Source organism: Ranitomeya imitator, chromosome 5, assembly GCF_032444005.1.
Source record: "Ranitomeya imitator isolate aRanImi1 chromosome 5, aRanImi1.pri, whole genome shotgun sequence".
Classification (NCBI taxonomy): Eukaryota; Metazoa; Chordata; class Amphibia; order Anura; family Dendrobatidae; genus Ranitomeya; species Ranitomeya imitator.
The window spans coordinates 525,592,973-525,614,759 of record NC_091286.1 but is presented as its reverse complement, the minus strand read 5'-3'; the positions used below and the strand labels follow the sequence as shown (position 1 = coordinate 525,614,759).

Genomic DNA, 21,787 nt, shown 5'->3' with positions numbered 1-21,787 from the left:
CTCGCTAACACCGCTGCGTATTTCTCGCAAGTCACACTGCTGGTCCGTGTGTAATCCGTATTTTTCAGGCTTCCATAGACTTTCATTGGCGTATTTCTTGCGCTGTACGGTGACAAACGCAGCATGCTGCGATTTTTTACGGCTGTAGAAAGCCGTATAATACTGATCAGTAAAATACGGCAGATAGGAGCAGGGGCATAGAGAATAATTGTGCCGTATGTTTTGCGAGTTTTACGGACGTAGTTTCTGCACTCTTACGTCCGTAAAACTCGCAAGTGTGACGCCGGCCTTAATAATTAATATGCGAGCACTTTATCACATTCAAACAGTCCCTCACTACTTTCAAGACCACATTCGCCACAGCTAAACAAACCTACTTCTTGTCTCTCATATCCTCCCTGTCTCACAACCCTAAACAGTTATTCAACACCTTCAACTCTCTTCTCCATCCCCCAGCACCTCCTCCCTCCCCATTCATCTCAGCTGAAGACTTTGCCTCATTTTTCAAGCAGAAGATTGAGAACATCAGAGACAGTTTTAGTCGACAACCCCCAAAGCCCTTCCTCCCAACTACCCAGCCCTCCACCTCCAAAACCAACTTCTCCACCATTACAGAAGATCAACTCTCCACTCTACTCTCAAGATCGCATCTCACCACCTGTGCACTTGACTCGATCCCTTCCCACTTCATCCCAAACCTCGCCACAGTCTTCATCCCAACTCTAACCCACCTCTTCAACCTATCACTAACAACTGGTGTTTTCCCCTCAAGCTTTAAACATGCCTCAATCACACCTATCCTCAAAAAGCCCTCTCTTGACCCATCCTCTGTATCTAGCTATCGCCCTATATCACTTCTACCCTATGCCTCAAAACTACAGGAACAACACGTCCATCTTGAACTGTCCTCCCATCTATCTTCCTGCTCCCTTTTCGACTGCTTACAATCAGGCTTCCGGTCACACCACTCCACTGAAACTGCCCTAACTAAGGTCACCAATGACCTATTAACCACCAAGAGCATGCAACACTACTCTATCCTCCTCCTCCTGGACCTGTCTCTGCCTTTGACACAGTGGACCATTCCCTATTACTACAGACCTTCTCATCCCTTGGCATCACAGACTTGGCCCTATCCTGGATCTTGTCATACCTAACTGATCGAATATTCAGCGTCACCCTTTCAAACACCACCTCCTCACCTCGCCCCCTGTCTCTCGGAGTCCCACAAGGTTCAGTTCTAGGGCCCCTGCTCTTCCCCATTTACACTTTTGGCCTGGGACAGCTCATAGAATCTCACAGTTTTTAGTATCATCTCTATGCTGATGACACACAGATCTACATCTCTGGACCAGATATCACCACCCTACTGACCAGAATCCCTCAATGTCTATCCCCGATTTCATCCTTCTTCTCCACTAGATTTCTAAAACTTAACATGGACAAAACAGAATTCATTGTCTTTCCCCCATCTCACGCGACCCCCCCAATGAACCTATCCATTACAGTAAACGGCTGCCCACTCTCCCCAGTCCCACAAGCTCGCTGTCTCGAGGTAATCCTTGACACAGATCCTTCAAACCTCCTTCAAACCGCATATCCAAGCCTTTTCCACTTTCTGCCAACTTCAACTCAAAAATATTTCACGGATCCGTACATTCCTTAACCAAGAATCTGCAAAATCCCTAGTCTATGCCCTCATCATCTCCCACCTCGACTACTGTAACTTCCTGCTCTGTGGCCTCCCCTCTAACACTCTCGCACCCCTCCAATCTATTCTAAACTCTGCTGCCCGACTAATCCACCTGTCCCCCCGCTATTACCCGGCCTCTCCCGTCTGTCAATCCCTTCATTGGCTCCTCATTACCCAGAGACTCCAGTACAAAAGCCTAACCATGACATACAAGGCCATCCACAACCTGTGTCCTCCATACATCTGTGACCTCGTCTCCCGGTACTTTCCTGCATGCAAGCTTCGATCCTCACAAGATCTTTCTCTACTACCCTCTTATCTCCTCTTCCCACAATCGCATACAAGAGTTCTCTCGCGCATCACCCCTACTCTGGAACTCTCTACCACAACATATCAGACTCTCACCTACCATTGAAACTTTCAAAAAGAACCTGAATACCTACCTCTTCCGGCAAGCCTACAACCTGCAGTAACCACCGATCGACCAAACCACTGCACGACCAGCTCTATCCTCACCTACTGTATCCTCACGCATCCCTTGTAGATTGTGAGCCCTCGCGGGCAGGGTCCTCTCTCCTCCTGTACCAGTTGTGACTTGTATTGTTCAAGATTATTGTACCTGTATTCATTATGTATAGCCCTCCTCACATGTTAAACCCCATGGAATAAATGGCGCTATAATAATAAATAATAATAGTAATATCCACTAAATATGCCTCAATGTTATCTTTTCCTTATATTATATACTAACTGAGACAAAACGGTGTAAACATAAAGGATATTAACTACACCCACACAAGTCTGCAGTCTATAACATACATATATATTTATACCCAAGCTGGTAACTATAAATATATACAGTGCAGACCAAAAGTTTGGACACACCTTCTCATTTAAAGATTTTTCTGTATTTTCATGACTATGAAAATTGTACATTCACACTCAAGGCATCAACACTATGAATTACCACATGTGGAATTATATACTTAACAAAAAAGTGTGAAACAACTGAAATTATGTCTTATATTCTAGGTTCTTCAAAGTAGCCACCTTTTGCTTTGCAAACTCTTGGCATTCTCTTGATGAGCTTCAAGAGGTAGTCACCGGGAATGGTCTTCTAACAATCTTGAAGGAGTTCCCAGAGATGCTTAGCACTTGTTGGCTCTTTTGCCTTCACTCTGTGGTCTAGCTCACCCCAAACCATCTCGATTAGGTTCAGGTCTGGTGACTGTGGAGACCAGGTCATCTGGCGTAGCACCCCATCACTCTCCTTCTTGGTCAAATAGCCCTTACACAGCCTGGAGGTGTGTTTGGGGTCATTGTCCTCTTGAAAAATAAATGATGGTCCAACTAAATGCAAACCGGATGGAATAGCATGCCGCTGCAAGATGCTGTGGTAGCCATGCTGGTTCAGTATGCCTTCAATTTTGAATAAATCCCCAACAGTGTCACCAGCAAAGCACCCCCACACCATCACACTTCCTCCTCCATGCTTCACGGTGGGAACCAGGCATGTAGAGTCCATCTGTTCACATTTTCTGCGTTGCACAAAGACGCGGTGGTTGGAACCAAAGATCTCAAATTTGGACTCATCAGACCAAAGCACAGATTTCCACTGGTCTAATGTCCATTCCTTGTGTTCTTTAGCCCAAACAAGTCTCTTCTGCTTGTTGCCTGTCCTTAGCAGTGGTTTCCTAGCAGCTATTTTACCATGAAGGCCTGCTGCACAAAGTCTCCTCCTAACAGTTGTGGTAGAGATGTGTCTGCTGCTAGAACTCTGTGTGGCATTGACCTGGTCTCTAATCTGAGCTGCTGTTAACCTGCGATTTCTGAGGCTGGTGACTCGGCTAAACTTATCCTCAGAAGCAGAGGTGACTCTTGGTCTTCCTTTCCTGGGGCGGTCCTCGTGTGAGCCAGTTTCTTTGTAGCGCTTGATGGTTTTTCATATCAAGAAGTTGTGATTCAAGGCTAGCAACCAGCTTTTCTCTGTCCACATGATAATGATCGTTCTCTGCCAGTTGTGTCTGTAAGGCACACACTCTCTGCACATTAGTCACACAACACTGGCAGTGTAAATTTTGGGAATCTGTCTTACACAGGGATTCCTCATAAACAAAGATCAGTTTTGCAAACAGCTGAAGTCGTTTACTTGACTTATTCAAGACCGATGTCTGTCTATGTACATGCTATCATGCCCACATGCTTGTTCCAATAGGCAGACCACAGCAATTCTCTTCGGCAATAATAGTTAATATCGGACCTCAATAGAGGTGTAAGGAGAGTTCCTCCATTGATAACTATAAGGTTAATTATTTTAGGGGAAACTCATCCTTCTACAGTATCCTAGTGGAAGTCAGAACTGCTCCAGAGAATACTGGACAGGACTGTCGGGAGCTATGAGACCACACCCGATGTGATGGCATAGTGTATCCTAGTTATATACCATCTCATTACAAGATTAAATAACCTCTTTAAAGGGAACCTGTCACCCCATTTTTTCAAGATGATATAAAAATAGCGCTAAATAGGGACAGAGCTGTGCTTTAAATTAGTGTATTTTTGGAGCCTTTATTCCCCACCTATGCTGCCGAAATACCTTTGTAAAGTCGCCGTTTTGGGCTGTCACTCACGCTGGTCTGGTCATATGCAGATGCATGTAAAGAAGCTGCGGAGACACCATCACGTGTTTCTCGACGCAAGCAGTGAATAGCTAGGCCTTTCCCCGGGAAGGAACAACCACGGGAAGGGCAGCATCCTATGAAGGAAAGCCACCTATGCCAAGCATGGTATCCATCCACAGGCAGCTGTTGCGGGGTTTTTGTCCCTCATCAGTGTGGAGTAGGAATCTGGCTATTAGGAGCAGTGCCTAGTAAAAAGGCTATAAAGGCACAGATGATTGGCCTCGGGGAGACCAAAACATCCAACACCGCGGAGACACCATCACGTGTTTCTCAACGCAGTGATTCCAGAACACTGCCCCCATCCCTTATGGGAAATATGCAGATGCATGTAAAGAAGCTGCGGAGACACCATCACGTGTTTCTCGACACAAGCAGTGAATAGCCAGGCCTTTCCCCGGGAAGGAACAACCACGGGAAGGGCAGCATCCTATGAAGGAAAGCCACCTATGCCAAGCATGGTATCCATCCACAGACAGCTGTTTCGGGGTTTTTGCCCCTCATCAGTGTGGAGTAGGAATCTGGCTATTAGGAGCAGTGCCTAGTAAAAAGGCTATAAAGGCACAGATGATTGGCCTTGGGGAGACCAAAACATCCAACACCGCGGAGACACCATCACGTGTTTCTCAACGCAGTGATTCCAGAACACTGCTTGCGTCGAGAAACACGTGATGGTGTCTCCGCAGCTTCTTTACATGCATCTGCATATTTCCCATAAGGGATGGGGGCAGTGTTCTGGAATCACTGCGTTGAGAAACACGTGATGGTGTCTCCGCGGTGTTGGATGTTTTGGTCTCCCCGAGGCCAATCATCTGTGCCTTTATGGTCTGGTCATATGGGCGTGGTGACAGCGCTGTTTCTCCCCCAGATCTCTGTTGGTGGCGTAGTGGTGTGCGCATGCCCAACAGGCGAATCCAGTGCGCAGATGAAGGAAAAGAGCGTGATCTGCGCTATTCCGCGGTTTATCGGTGGGCGCGGCCATCTTTGTGAGGCCGCGCGTGCACAGATGGTACTTCTCGGCTCCCCGGGGCTTCAGGAAAATGGCCGCGGGATGACGCGCGTGCGCAGATGGAGATCGCGGCGGCCATTTTCCTGAAGCCGAGATGCTTCCCTTTAAAGGTTCCCTTTAAATGGAGTAGACTGATGTGAACAATTTCTTTTAATTAGAATGGTCGCCCTACAATAAGCAGATGGCAGCATATCTTGCTGCTGCGATCCAGTGATAAGCATGAATCTGGCGGTAAGTGTTCAGCCCCCTTCCAGCGCCATCATAGGGGAAATAAAGCATTAAATGCTGTATATTACATATGTATTACATCTGCAGTACCAGGACGTTGAACGTCGTCCAGCTCTTTGGAGATGCACTTTATAGCTGTTCCTGCCCCAGATTATAGGTGGACAGGTTTGCCCTTCTATTACCACAGAATTCTGTCATAGGTTATATGACCTAGGATTTATTTTACTTCCAAGTTCAGAGTTCATCTGCCATAAATCTTCTGTAGTTGGTTGCATCCATCTGTATTGCATTATTTTTTACAGGTACCTGAGGGTAAGGTTGTTGTCCTTTCGTTCCGCTTTATTGATTTGGAGAATGACAATCTATGCCGATATGACTTTGTCGATGTTTATAACGGACATGCTAATGGACAACGCATCGGAAGATTCTGTGGCACGTTTAGACCAGGCGCTCTTGTATCAAACAGCAATAAGATGTTGGTCCAGATGGTGTCAGATGCTAACACAGCAGGGAATGGCTTCATAGCAATGTATTCCGCAGCTGCGCCCAATGAAAGAGGTATTGTATAATATTCCTTACACTAGATACCTATTCACTATTGTCTCTATGCCTATACGTCCTGAATTAAAATGAATATTGTGTTTTTAATTTTAACTTCCCTCTTTCCTTTTAATTTGTCATACTCTCTTACTTTGTTGCTCAAAGAAAATTTCCAAAAAGTTTTCTTTCCTAAACTGATTACCTGGTAACATGGGGGCAAGGAGAACACAAACAGCAACTAGGACTATTGTAACAAGTGCAGTGTATAGCTGGAGTTTAGCCACATGGGTGTTAATATGTCTCCTAAAAAAGGGAATTGTTTGACATAAAGATAGCAGGATAACAGTAGTCAAAACCAAGTCTGGATGCTGACAACAAGGCAGTCACCAGAAGAATATATTAGCTGGGTCAAGAACAAGTTATATGGGCCAAAAGCCACCAACTAGATCACCAAAAGTCAGGAAGTTAGTCTTAACAGCTTAGAGCTGTCACTGATAGCTTATTGCCTCCATATCATCACTCCACGACACAGACACTGCCACTAGAGTTGAGCGACCTTGACCTTTTTAGAGTCGAGCCGGGTTTTGCGAAACCCGACTATGTCCAAAGTCGGGTCGAGTGAAATCGGCCGATTATGACGTAAAGTCGGGATCGACCGAAACACGAAACCCAATGCAAGTCAATGGGGCAGCATAGTCGGCAGTGAGTGGGGGCCAGGAAAACACCTAGAGTGGCCATTTTAATGTCAAAACCATCCATTCTTCTTAATGAAGCTTGTCAAGCGTAATTTACCTTATAATAATTGGAAGGCATTTGAAATTGGGGGTCATTTGGCTAAAGTTGTGGGGGGTAGGGCTGGTTCAAGTAATTAGTGGGCCCAGGAAATCTGGACCACGTCACGGCAGTGGAGCAGGGAGAGGTAAGTATTTCAACTTTGCAAGTGCTGTGAACCTGAGCAAGCAGGGGGGGCCCACTCGTTGGCATTGGCACTGGCACAGGGCCCCTCAAAGTACAGCGGTGTGTTTGCACGGCGGGGGCGCCTCCCACCGGCAGCAACACTTTTGCGTACTATGAGAGGCCCTGTGCCAGTGACGTCGCCAACTAGTATTCCTCCCCCCACCTGATGAAGGAACCTGCACTTTCATCTGCACCTTCCTCTTTGTCCCCGTGTAAGGTGGTATGGTATGCGGGAAGAGCAACCTGACTTTCAGCAGGGTCACAATGTTGTTGTGTAGCGTGCACGGGGAATGTTGCGTTATGGGTCAATGTACCAGCAGACTCATCTATCACTGGCTGGGCAATGGGCACGATGAAGTGGAAACACAGATATAGGCCCAAAGAAGAAAGTGGGCTAAATGCAGTTCAAAATTGGTAACACAGGAATAACCAGGGGGCATTGCAGTGGAGGACAACTGGAATGAGAGGCTGACACAGAGAGTAGGGCCAAATCAGTAAGTAGTCGAAATGCAGTTCAAAATTGGCAACCGTAGTAAACAGGCGGCACAGCTTTGTTCAGTGGAGGAGAACAGCAAGGAGTGGCAGACACCGATAGTAGGCCCCAAACCAACTAGTACGCCAAATGCAGTTGTTCCATTTAACCACAATTTAATGAGAGCCTGAAGATAGAAGCTCAGGAAAGGCAACCTGGGGAACACCTTGGAGTGTAACACACCATCTCTCTCCACCCCATACCCATTTTGTATGGCCTAATGCAGTGTACTTTTCTACAACTACTAAACGAGAGTCGGAAGACCGAAGCAATGGCAAGGAAACCTGGGGAACACCTTAGAGTGTAACACACCCTCTCTCTACACCCCATACCCAATTTGAAGGCCTAATGCAGTGTAGTTTCCAAGAACTACTAAACGAGAGCCGGAAGATCGAAGCTCAGGAAAGGCAACCTGGGGAACACCTTGGAGTGTAACACACCCTCTCGCTACACCCCATACCCAATTTGAAGGCCTAATGCAGCGTAGTTTCCAACAACTACTAAACGAGAGCCGGAAGATCGAAGCTCAGGAAAGGCAACCTGGGGAACACCTTGGAGTGTAACACACCCTCTCTCTACGCCCCATACCCAATTTGTAGGCCTAATGCAGCGTAGTTTCCGACAACTACTAAACGAGAGCCGGAATATCGAAGCTCAGGAAAGGCAACCTGGGGAACACCTTGGAGTGTAACACACCCTCTCTCTACACCCCATACCCAATTTGAAGGCCTAATGCAGTGTAGTTTCCAAGAACTACTAAACGAGAGCCGGAAGATCGAAGCTCAGGAAAGGCAACCTGGGGAACACCTTGGAGTGTAACACACCCTCTCGCTACACCCCATACCCAATTTGAAGGCCTAATGCAGCGTAGTTTCCAACAACTACTAAACGAGAGCCGGAAGATCGAAGCTCAGGAAAGGCAACCTGGGGAACACCTTGGAGTGGAACACACCATCTCTCTACACCCCATACCCAATTTGAAGGCCTAATGCAGAGTAGTTTCCAAGAACTACTAAACGAGAGCCGGAAGATCGAAGCTCAGGAAAGGCAACCTGGGGAACACCTTGGAGTGTAACACAACGTCTCTCTACACGACGGAAGGGCTGATTCTTAGGAAGGAAGGCTGTTGGAAATAAGCATTGCGCGTCCGAGGGTGATTATATTCTTATTAGGTATATGCTCACCCTCGGACGCGCCCTGCTTCTTTATTTGGAATGAATGTTTATTTGCAATGTGGTGTTGACTTTCTCTATTATTTTGGTAATTAATGATTTTATTATTTTCATTATTTTGCATCTTCTCGGCAATAATATAAAGAAGACGCGACAGGACAACACTCGGTGGATGCCATATGTGTGTTTTCAATTTAAAAAAACTTTCAGTTAACTACTTGCAGGAGAAAGTAATTGTAGCTGGTGGCCATTTTTAGTACTGTACCAGATTAGAGTTGTGTGTTTGTTTTTAATGTTAAAATGTCTGCATTTGATATCTCACCAGTATTTTCTTTTTTATAAGCAAAATACTTATTTTTATATTTTCTGATGTTGGTTCCAGGGGTACACGGCCAGCAGTGCCCTGGTCAGTGTAGTAGTAGTTGAAAGAATGGACCGCAGACAGGCATCGAAGGCCTAAAATAATAACACATGGCTGTAGGCAATTTTAAATTGGTTCCAGGGGTACACGGACAGCAGTGGTGTGGTCAGTGGAGGCCTAGTGGAAGGAGTGACCGCAGACAGGCATCGAAGGCCTAAAATAATAACACATGGCTGTAGGCAATTTTAAATTGGTTCCAGGGGTACACGGGCAGCAGTGACCTGGTCAGTGTAGTAGTAGTTGAAAGAATGGACCGCAGACAGGCATCGAAGGCCTAAAATAAAAAAATTGGGCTGGCTGTAGGCAATTTTAAATTGGTTCCAGGGGTACACGGACAGCAGTGGTGTGGTCAGTGGAGGCCTAGTGGAAGGAGTGACCGCAGACAGGCATCGAAGGCCTAAAATAATAACACATGGCTGTAGGCAATTTTAAATTGGTTCCAGGGGTACACGGACAGCAGTGGTGTGGTCAGTGGAGGCCTAGTGGAAGGAGTGACCGCAGACAGGCATCGAAGGCCTAAAATAATAACACATGGCTGTAGGCAATTTTAAATTGGTTCCAGGGGTACACGGACAGCAGTGACCTGGTCAGTGTAGTAGTAGTTGAAAGAATGGACCGCAGACAGGCATCGAAGGCCTAAAATAAAAAAATTGGGCTGGCTGTAGGCAATTTTAAATTGGTTCCAGGGGTACACGGACAGCAGTGGTGTGGTCAGTGGAGGCCTAGTGGAAGGAGTGACCGCAGACAGGCATCGAAGGCCTAAAATAATAACACATGGCTGTAGGCAATTTTAAATTGGTTCCAGGGGTACACGGACAGCAGTGGTGTGGTCAGTGGAGGCCTAGTGGAAGGAGTGACCGCAGACAGGCATCGAAGGCCTAAAATAATAACACATGGCTGTAGGCAATTTTAAATTGGTTCCAGGGGTACACGGACAGCAGTGGTGTGGTCAGTGGAGGCCTAGTGGAAGGAGTGACCGCAGACAGGCATCGAAGGCCTAAAATAATAACACATGGCTGTAGGCAATTTTAAATTGGTTCCAGGGGTACACGGGCAGCAGTGACCTGGTCAGTGTAGTAGTAGTTGAAAGAATGGACCGCAGACAGGCATCGAAGGCCTAAAATAAAAAAATTGGGCTGGCTGTAGGCAATTTTAAATTGGTTCCAGGGGTACACGGGCAGCAGTGGTGTGGTCAGTGGAGGCCTAGTGGAAGGAGTGACCGCAGACAGGCATCGAAGGCCTAAAATAATAACACATGGCTGTAGGCAATTTTAAATTGGTTCCAGGGGTACACGGGCAGCAGTGACCTGGTCAGTGTAGTAGTAGTTGAAAAAATGGACCGCAGACAGGCATCGAATGCCTAAAATAATAACACATGGCTGTAGGCAATTTTAAATTGGTTACAGGGGTACACGGACAGCAGTGACCTGGTCAGTGTAGTAGTAGTTGAAAGAATGGACCGCAGACAGGCATCGAAGGCCTAAAATAAAAAAATTGGGCTGGCTGTAGGCAATTTTAAATTGGTTCCAGGGGTACACGGACAGCAGTGGTGTGGTCAGTGGAGGCCTAGTGGAAGGAGTGACCGCAGACAGGCATCGAAGGCCTAAAATAATAACACATGGCTGTAGGCAATTTTAAATTGGTTCCAGGGGTACACGGACAGCAGTGACCTGGTCAGTGTAGTAGTAGTTGAAAGAATGGACCGCAGACAGGCATCGAAGGCCTAAAATAAAAAAATTGGGCTGGCTGTAGGCAATTTTAAATTGGTTCCAGGGGTACACGGGCAGCAGTGACCTGGTCAGTGTAGTAGTAGTTGAAAGAATGGACCGCAGACAGGCATCGAAGGCCTAAAATAAAAAAATTGGGCTGGCTGTAGGCAATTTTAAATTGGTTCCAGGGGTACACGGGCAGCAGTGGTGTGGTCAGTGGAGGCCTAGTGGAAGGAGTGACCGCAGACAGGCATCGAAGGCCTAACATAACAAACTTGGGCTGGCTGTAGGCACTTTTAAATTGGTTCCAGGGGTACACGGGCAGCAGTGGTCTGGTCAGTGGAAGTCTAGTGGAAGGAGTGACCGCAGACAGGCATCGAAGGCCTAAAATAATAACACATGGCTGTAGGCAATTTTAAATTGGTTCCAGGGGTACACGGACAGCAGTGACCTGGTCAGTGTAGTAGTAGTTGAAAGAATGGACCGCAGACAGGCATCGAAGGCCTAAAATAAAAAAATTGGGCTGGCTGTAGGCAATTTTAAATTGGTTCCAGGGGTACACGGGCAGCAGTGACCTGGTCAGTGTAGTAGTAGTTGAAAGAATGGACCGCAGACAGGCATCGAAGGCCTAAAATAAAAAAATTGGGCTGGCTGTAGGCAATTTTAAATTGGTTCCAGGGGTACACGGGCAGCAGTGACCTGGTCAGTGTAGTAGTAGTTGAAAGAATGGACCGCAGACAGGCTTAGAAGGCCTAACATAACAAACTTGGGCTGGCTGTAGGCACTTTTAAATTGGTTCCAGGGGTACACGGGCAGCAGTGGTCTGGTCAGTGGAAGTCTAGTGGAAGGAGTGACCGCAGACAGGCTTCCAAGGCCTAACATAACAAACTTGGGCTGGCTGTAGGCACTTTTAAATTGGTTCCAGGGGTACACGGGCAGCAGTGGTCTGGTCAGTGGAAGTCTAGTGGAAGGAGTGACCGCAGACAGGCTTCCAAGGCCTAACATAACAAACTTGGGCTGGCTGTAGGCACTTTTAAATTGGTTCCAGGGGTACACGGGCAGCAGTGGTCTGGTCAGTGGAAGTCTAGTGGAAGGAGTGACCGCAGACAGGCTTCCAAGGCCTAACATAACAAACTTGGGCTGGCTGTAGGCACTTTTAAATTGGTTCCAGGGGTACACGGGCAGCAGTGGTCTGGTCAGTGGAAGTCTAGTGGAAGGAGTGACCGCAGACAGGCTTCCAAGGCCTAACATAACAAACTTGGGCTGGCTGTAGGCACTTTTAAATTGGTTCCAGGGGTACACGGGCAGCAGTGGTCTGGTCAGTGGAAGTCTAGTGGAAGGAGTGACCGCAGACAGGCTTCCAAGGCCTAACATAACAAACTTGGGCTGGCTGTAGGCACTTTTAAATTGGTTCCAGGGGTACACGGGCAGCAGTGGTCTGGTCAGTGGAAGTCTAGTGGAAGGAGTGACCGCAGACAGGCTTCGAAGGCCTAACATAACAAAATTGGGCTGGCTGTAGGCACTTTAAATTGGTTCCAGGGGTACATGGGCAGCAGTGTATGGTCAGTGGAAGTCTAGTGGAAGGAGTGACGGCAGACAGTCTTCGAAGGCCTAACATAACAAAATTGGGCTGACTGTAGGCACTTTTAAATTGGTTCCAGGGTAACACGGCCAGCAGTGGCCTGGTCAGTGTAGTAGTTGTAGAAAGAAGGGACCGCAGACAGGCTTCGAAGGCCTAACATAACAAAAATGTCAAAACAATGGTATTGTCAGTGCCAGGCATTGAAGGATGTCAGCGGCTAGACTACACATTGGTGAAGCTGTGAGAGATAATTTTGCTAGTGGTAGAGCACTGTTTGAGCTGGGGGGGGGAACTGTCTTGTGGCCGGCGGTACAGGCACAGGGCCCCTCATATTACAACGGTGTGTCTGACGTTGGGTGCGCACCACCACCGCCAGAGACACTTTATTGTACTATGAGGGACCCAGTGGCAGTGCCGTCGACCAAAAGCGGCCACACCCACCTCTTCAGACAAACAGCACTCTCAAGGGTCCAAGCGCAAAGTGGCGATAGCACGGCCCCGTGTGGGGAGTTTGGCCATTTCGTGAGGTGGAAACATGTCGTATGCTGGACAATCAGGTGAAGAAAATTACGAGATTGGAAAAGTCATTCAGAATAGTCCACAGGCAAGACCTTTTCATAGGAAAGCTAGGTGTCAGCCGGGCAGGGTGGGGCAAAAGATTTTGAAATCCAGTTGTGGTTCATTTTAATGAAGGTTAGATCATCTACATTTTGGGTAGCCAGACGAGTCCTTTTTTCTGTTAGTATTGAACCTGCAGCACTGAATACTCTTTCTGATAGGACACTAGCTGCCGGGCAAGCAAGCTCCTGCAATGCATATTCTGCCAATTCTGGCCAGGTGTCTAATTTGGATGCCCAGTAATCAAATGGGAATGACGGTTGAGGGAGAACGTCGATAAGGGATGAAAAATAGTTTGTAACCATACTGGACAAATGTTGTCTCCTGTCACTTTGAATTGATGCTGCAGTACCTGTCCTGTCTGCGGTCATAGAAAAATCACTCCACAACCTGGTCAGAAAACCCCTCTGTCCAACGCCACTTCTGATTTCTGCCCCTCTAACACCTCTGGTCTGCTGGCCCCTGGAGCTCGTGTGAGAACGATCACGGGCGCTGTGTGCAGGGAATGCCAGAAGCAAACGGTCAACAAGAGTTGATTGTTTTGTTGCTAATATTAGTTCCAAGTTCTCATGTGGCATAATATTTTGCAATTTGCCTTTATAGCGAGGATCAAGGAGGCAGGCCAACCAGTAATCGTCATCGTTCATCATTTTTGTAATGCGTGTGTCCCTTTTGAGGATACGCAAGGCATAATCCGCCATGTGGGCCAAAGTTCCCGTTGTCAAATCTGCGGTTGTGCTTGGTTGAGGGGCAGTTGCAGGCAAATCTACGTCACTTGTGTCCCTCAAAAAACCAGAACCCGGCCTTGCCACGCCACCAATTTCCCGTGCCCCCGGGAAAGCTTCCTCATTAAAAATATACTCATCCCCATCATCCTCCTCATCCTCCACCTCCTCTTCGCCCGGTACCTCGTCATGTACACTGCCCTGACCAGACAATCGCTGACTGTCATCAAGGCTTTCCTCTTCCTCTGGTGCAGACGCCTGATCCTTTATGTGCGTCAAACTTTGCATCAGCAGACGCATTAGGGGGATGCTCATGCTTATTATGGCGTTGTCTGCACTAACCAGCCGTGTGCATTCCTCAAAACACTGAAGGACTTGACACATGTCTTGAATCTTCGACCACTGCACACCTGACAACTCCATGTCTGCCATCCTACTGCCTGCCCGTGTATGTGTATCCTCCCACAAAAACATAACAGCCCGCCTCTGTTCGCACAGTCTCTGAAGCATGTGCAGTGTTGAGTTCCACCTTGTTGCAACGTCTATGATTAGGCGATGCTGGGGAAGGTTCAAAGAACGCTGATAGGTCTGCATACGGCTGGAGTGTACAGGCGAACGGCGGATATGTGCGCAAAGTCCACGCACTTTGAGGAGCAGGTCGGATAACCCCGGATAACTTTTCAGGAAGCACTGCACCACCAGGTTTAAGGTGTGAGCCAGGCAAGGAATGTGTTTCAGTTGGGAAAGGGAGATGGCAGCCATGAAATTCCTTCCGTTATCACTCACTACCTTGCCTGCCTCAAGATCTACAGTGCCCAGCCACGACTGCGTTTCTTGCTGCAAGAACTCGGACAGAACTTCCGCGGTGTGTCTATTGTCGCCCAAACACTTCATAGCCAATACAGCCTGCTGACGTATGCCAGTAGCTGCCCCATAATGGGAGACCTGGTGTGCAACAGTGGCAGGTGCGGATGGAGTGTTTGTGCGACTGCGGTCTGTGGACGAGCTCTTGCTTCTGCAGGAGGACGAGGAGGAGGAGGAGGAGGGGGTGCGAACGGCTACAGACAACTGTTTACTAGACCGTGGGCTAGGCAGAACTGTCCCAAACTTGCTGTCCCCTGTGGACCCTGAATCCACCACATTTACCCAGTGTGCCGTGATGGACACGTAACGTCCCTGGCCATGCCTACTGGTCCATGCATCTGTTGTCAGGTGCACCTTTGTGCTCACAGATTGCCTGAGTGCATGGACGATGCGCTCTTTAACATGCTGGTGGAGGGCTGGGATGGCTTTTCTGGAAAAAAAGTGTCGACTGGGTAGCTCGTAGCGTGGTACAGCGTAGTCCATCAGGTCTTTGAAAGCTTCGCTTTCAACTAACCGGTAGGGCATCATCTCTAACGAGATTAGTCTAGCTATGTGGGCGTTCAAACCCTGTGTACGCGGATGCGAGGCTAAGTATTTCCTTTTTCTAACCATAGTCTCATGTAGGGTGAGCTGGACTGGAGAGCTGGAGATCGTGGAACTAGCGGGGGTGCCGGTGGACATGGCAGACTGAGAGACGGTGGGAGATGGTATTGTTGCCGCCGGTGCCCTAGATGCAGTGTTTCCTACTACGAAACTGGTGATTCCCTGACCCTGACTGCTTTGGCCTGGCAAAGATACCTGCACAGATACAGCAGGTGGTGCGCTAAATGGTGGTCCTACACTGCCGGAAGGGATGTTGCGTTGATGACTAGCTTCATTGGCCGAGGGTGCAACAACCTTAAGGGACGTTTGGTAGTTAGTCCAAGCTTTCAAATGCATGGTGGTTAAATGTCTATGCATGCAACTAGTATTGAGACTTTTCAGATTCTGACCTCTGCTTAAGGAAGTAGAACATTTTTGACAGATGACTTTGCGCTGATCAATTGGATGTTGTTTAAAAAAATGCCAGACTGCACTCTTTCTAGCATCGGATACCTTTTCAGGCATTGCAGACTGAGCTTTAACCGGATGGCCACGCTGTCCTCCACCAGGTTTTGGCTTTGCCACGCGTTTTGGGCAAGATACGGGCCCGGCAGATGGAACCTGTGGCGATGTTGATGCCTGCTGCGGCCCCTCCTCCTCCTCTGCTTCAGAACTGCTGCCGCCTGCACCCTGTTCCCCCAATGGCTGCCAATCGGGGTCAAGAACTGGGTCATCTAATAACTCTTCTTGTACCTCCTGCGCAACTTCGTCTGTGTCACCGTGTCGTTCGGTGGTATAGCGTTCGTGATGGGGCAACATAGTCTCATCAGGGTCTGATTCTTGATCAGCACCCTGCGAGGGCAATGTTGTGGTCTGAGTCAAAGGACCAGCATAGTAGTCTGGCTGTGGCTGTGCGTCAGTGCACTCCATGTCAGATTCAATTTGTAATGGGCATGGACTGTTAACTGCTTCACTTTCTAAGCCAGGGACGGTATGTGTAAAGAGCTCCATGGAGTAACCCGTTGTGTCGCCTGCTGCATTCTTCTCTGTTGTTGTTTTTGCTGAAGAGGACAAGGAAGTGACTTGTCCCTGACCGTGAACATCCACTAACGACGCGCTGCTTTTACTTTTACCAGTTTCACGAGATGAGGCAAAAGAGCTAGAGGCTGAGTCAGCAAGATAAGCCAAAACTTGCTCTTGCTGCTCCGGCTTTAAAAGCGGTTTTCCTAATCCCAGAAAAGGGAGCGTTCGAGGCCTTGTGTAGCCGGACGACGAACCTGGCTCCACAGCTCCAGACTTAGGTGCAATATTTTTTCCCCCACGACCACCTGATGCTCCACCACTACCACTACCCTCATTACCAGCTGACAATGAACGCCCCCGGCCACGACCTCTTCCACTAGACTTCCTCATTGTTTTAAAAACGTAACCAAACTAACGTTATTTGTTGCAGTCACACAACTTACACGGTGAGCTATAACTTCTGTATGATTTAGCTACCCCTTTACAGGTTGGTGAGACCACAGCGAAAATCAGGCCCAATGTTACACACTCTTTTTTTGGTGGCTGCAAATTAGAGAGATGCCCCACACGCAGGACTGTCACTGAAGCACAAATGTTAATATTAATGTCACACTATTATTTTTTTTTTATTTTTATTTTTTTCAGGAACACTTTAGAAACCCCCCAAAAAAAAAAAAATAGATTTTTGCAGGGAGAATTTAGAAAACAAATGTAACAAACTATATGCTTTCTATGGGCCACTGAGTGAGAGATGACGCACACAGGAATCAGGAGTGGCACACAAGCCCAGAGGCCAATATTTTTCTACCAATGATTGATGGAGTTATTTTCTCTGGTAGATTTTGGAACCCAAATCAAGGAAAAAAAATGTAGGCTTTCTATGGACCACAATTGGAGAGAGAGAGAGAGAGAGATGGCACACCCAGGAGTCAAGACTGGCACACAAGCAGAAAGGCCAATATTAATCTCCCACTGTTTTTTTTGGTTGTTTTTTTTTTTTTTTTTTTCAGGGAGACTTTAGAAAAAAAAATAATAAAAAAAATATGATTTTATCAGGAAGAATTTAGAAACCAAATAAAATAAAATGATTTTTTCAGGGAGAATTTAGAAAACAAATAAAACCAAAAATAGGCGTTCTATGGCCCACTGACTGAGAGATGACGCACCCAGGAGTCAAGACTGGCACACAAGCAGAAAGGCCAATATTAATCTCCCACTGTTTTTTTTGGTTGTTTTTTTTTTTTTTTTTTCAGGGAGACTTTAGAAAAAAAAATAATAAAAAAAATATGATTTTATCAGGAAGAATTTAGAAACCAAATAAAATAAAATGATTTTTTCAGGGAGAATTTAGAAAACAAATAAAACCAAAAATATGCGTTCTATGGCCCACTGACTGAGAGAGAGAGAGAGATGGAACGCTTAGTACTGGCACACAAGCCCAAAGGGCAATATTAATCTCCCTTTTTTTTTCCAGGGAGAATTTCTGAAACCCAAAAAAAAAATAAAATAGGCTTTCTATGGCCCACTATTTGTGAGAGAGATGGGACGCTCAGGACTGGCACAGATGGCACGCTCAGGACTGGCACAGAAGCCCAGAGGCCAATATTAATCTCCCTTTTTTTCTGGGAGAATTTATAAAACCAAAAAAATATTTAAATAGGCTTTCTATGGCCCACTATTTGTGAGAGAGATGGCACGCTCAGGACTGGCACAGATGGCACGCTCACAACTGGCACAGAAGCCCAGAGGCCAATATTAATCTCCCTTTTTTTCTGGGAGAATTTATAAAACCAAAAAAATATTTAAATAGGCTTTCTATGGCCCACTATTTGTGAGAGAGATGGCACGCTCAGGACTGGCACAGATGGCACGCTCACAACTGGCACACAAGCCCAGAGGCCAATATTAATCTCCCTTTTTTCAGGGAAAATTTATAAAACCAAAAAAAAAATTAAATAGGCTTTCTATGGCCCACTATTTGTGAGAGAGATGGCACGCTCAGGACTGGCACAGATGGCACGCTCACAACTGGCACACAAGCCCAGAGGCCAATATTAATCTCCCTTTTTTCAGGGAAAATTTATAAAACCAAAAAAAAAATTAAATAGGCTTTCTATGGCCCACTATTTGTGAGAGAGATGGGACGCTCAGGACTGGCACAGATGGCACGCTCAGGACTGGCACAGAAGCCCAGAGGCCAATATTAATCTCCCTTTTTTTCAGGGAGAATTTATAAAACCCAAAAAAAAATAAAATAGGCTTTCTATGGCCCACTATTTGTGAGAGAGATGGCACACTCAGGACTGGCACACAAGCCCAAAGGCCAATATTAATCTCCCACTGTATTTTTATCAGGGAGAATTTATACACCCCACAAAAAAAAATACAGAAAAATGAAAAGGCTTTCTATGGCCCACTATGTGAGAGAGATGGCACACACAGGGATGGCACTCTAGCAGAAATGCCAAATTGCCAATCTTAATCTCCCACCAAAAAAAAAAAAAAAAAAAACACAGGGAATGTCCTACAATTACTATCTCCCTGCCTGCAGTAATCTCAGCCAGGTATGGCAGGCAGCTACTATCTCCCTGCCTGCAGTAATCTCAGCCAGGTATGGCAGGCAGCAATAAGGAGTGGACTGATGCACAAATGAAATAAAAAGTGTGGACAAACAAAAAAGATAGCTGTGCAGAAAGGAAGGAACAAGAGGATTTGTGCTTTGAAAAAAGCAGTTGGTTTGCACAGCGGCGTACACACAGCAATGCAGCTATCAGGGAGCCTTCTAGGGCAGCCCAATGAGCTACAGCGCTGAGGGGAAAAAAAAAAAAAAAAAAAATTCCACTGTCCCTGCACACCGAGGGTGGTGTTGGACAGTGCAAATCGCTGCAGCACAAGCGGTTTTGTGGTTAATGGACCCTGCCTAACGCTATCCCTGCTTCTGACAAAGCGGCAGCAACCTCTCCCTAAGCTCAGATCAGCAGCAGTAAGATGGCGGTCGGCGGGAACGCCTCTTTATAGCCCCTGTGACGTCGCAGACAGCAAGCCAATCACTGCAATGCCCTTCTCTAAGATGGTGGGGACCAGGACCTATGTCATCACGCTGCCCACACTCTGCGTTTACCTTCATTGGCTGAGAAATGGCGCTTTTCGCGTCATTGAAACGCGACTTTGGCGCGAAAGTCGCGTACCGCATGGCCGACCCCGCACAGGGGTCGGATCGGGTTTCATGAAACCCCGACTTAGCCAAAAGTCGGCGACTTTTGAAAATGTTCGACCCGTTTCGCTCAACCCTAACTGCCACTAGTTTCTACAATGCCACTCTCACTTCAGCCATCGACTCAGTCGCCCCAGTCATGCATAGCAGAGTGTGACAAATCAATAGACAACCCTGGCACAACATCACTAAAAAGCTTTGGCAAGTATCCAGAATTGCAGAATGGTGTTAGAAGAAAACGCATTCGCAAGATGATTTCACTGCACTCAAACAAGCAACACTCGCATTCAAATCAGCTCTCACCTCTTCAAAACAGGCCTATTTCACATCCCTCCTATCTTCTTTATCCCACAACCCCAAACAGTTGTTCAACACCTTGAACTCCCTCCTCCGCCCACCACTGCCCCCTTCGACTTCCTTAATCTCTGCTGAAGACTTTGCCACACACTTCAAAAATAAGATAGACCAAACAAGGCAAGTCTTTGTTGTCCGACCACCACAACTCCTTTGTATGCCTGACCAATGCCCTAACCCCATAACTTCCCGCCCCAAAATCACTGAAGGACAGCTTGCTCATTTTCTCTCCAAATCACACCTCACCACTTGTGCACTTGACCCCATCCCACCTCCTCTCCATCCTCACCACTACACTAATCCCATCCCTAACCCATCTCTTCAATCTATCACTAACTTCTGGTACCTTCCCCTCTGCTTTCAAACATGCCACAATCACACTTATCCTCAAAAAGCCTTCCCTTGACCCAAGCGCTATGTTCAGCTACCGCCCCATATCTTTGCTCCCGTTTGCTTCCAAACTACTTGAGCAGCATGTCCACACTGAACTTTCCTCTCACCTTGCATCTAACTCTCTCTTCGACAGCCTACAATCTGGCTTCTGTCCCCACCATTCCACTGAGACTGCCCTGACCAAACTTCTGAATGATTTACTTATAGCCAAAGCTAACAGACAATTCTCTATACTACTCCTTCTAGACCTGTCCTCTGCCTTCGACACAGTTGACCATTGCCTCCTACTACAGATCGTCTCTTCCTTTGGTGTCAAAGACCTCGCCCTATCGTACATCTCCTCATACCTTTCCAACTGCACATTTAGTGTTTCCTACTCCCATACTACCTCTTCATCTCTCCCCCTCTCTATTGGTGTCTCTCAAGGCTCTGTCCTAGGACCTCACCTCAATCTATACCCTTGGCCTTGGACAACTCAAAGTCGTATGGCTTCCAGTAGCATCTATATGCCGATGACACTCAGATCTCCCTCTCTGGCTCAGATGTCACCTCTCTGTTGTCCAGAATCCCAGAGTGTCTATCAGCCATATCCTTCTTCTTCTCCTCTCGCTTCCTCAAACTCAATGTGTACAAAACCAAATTAATTATCTTTCCTCCATCTCTCACATCTTCCCTACCTGATCTATCTATCACAATAAATTAATTCACACATTCCCCTGTCCAGGTAATCCACTGCCTCGGAGTAACCCTGGACTCTGCCCTGTCCTTGAAACCGCACATCCAAGTTCTTGCCACCTCCTGTCGCCTCCAGCTCAAAAATATTTCCAGAATCCGTCCTTTCATCAACCCTCACTCTACCAAAATGCTTGTACATGACCTAACCATCTCTTGCCTCGACTACTGCAACATCCTCCTTTGTGGGCTACCCTCTAACACTCTCGCACCCCTCCAGTCCATCCTTAACTATGCTGCCCGACTAATTAATCTCTCTCCTCGCTACACTCCTGCTTCCCCTCTTTGCAAATCCCTTCACTGGCTCCCAATTTCCCAGTGTATCCAGTTTAAACTACTAACACTGACCTACAAAGCCATCCATAACCTTTCTCTTCCGTATATTTCTGTACTAATCTCTCAATATCTTCCCTCACGTAATCTCCGGGCCTCCCAAGACCTCCTTCTCTCCTCCACACTTATTCGCTCCTCACCCAATCGCCTCCAAGACTTCTCATGAATATCCCCCATCCTCTGGAATTCTGTGCCCCAACATGTCCGGTTATCCACCACGTTTGGATCCTTCAAACGGAACCTGAAAACCCATCTCTTTAAAGAAGCTTACAACCTGTACTGACCACACGGCCACCTCAACACCATCGGAGCTACTGCAACCCCAAACCTACTGTGTCCGTCCCCATAATCCTGTAGAATGTAAGCCCACAAGGGCAGGGTCCTCTCACCTCTGTATCAGTCTGTCATTGTTAGTTTGTTTACTGTAA

The 21,787-nt window shown here is 47.1% G+C and overlaps 1 protein-coding gene across 1 annotated transcript in view; it reads left to right on the top strand.

Annotated features, from left to right (window-relative positions):
* PCOLCE2 (procollagen C-endopeptidase enhancer 2) overlaps positions 1-21,787 on the top strand; it is a 150,747-nt gene that overhangs the window by 66,140 nt on the left and 62,820 nt on the right. Inside the window, exon 3 of the mRNA XM_069727568.1 lies at positions 5,911-6,166. Coding sequence (XP_069583669.1) covers positions 5,911-6,166 — 256 coding nt within the window. The remainder of the gene's footprint in view (positions 1-5,910; positions 6,167-21,787) is intronic.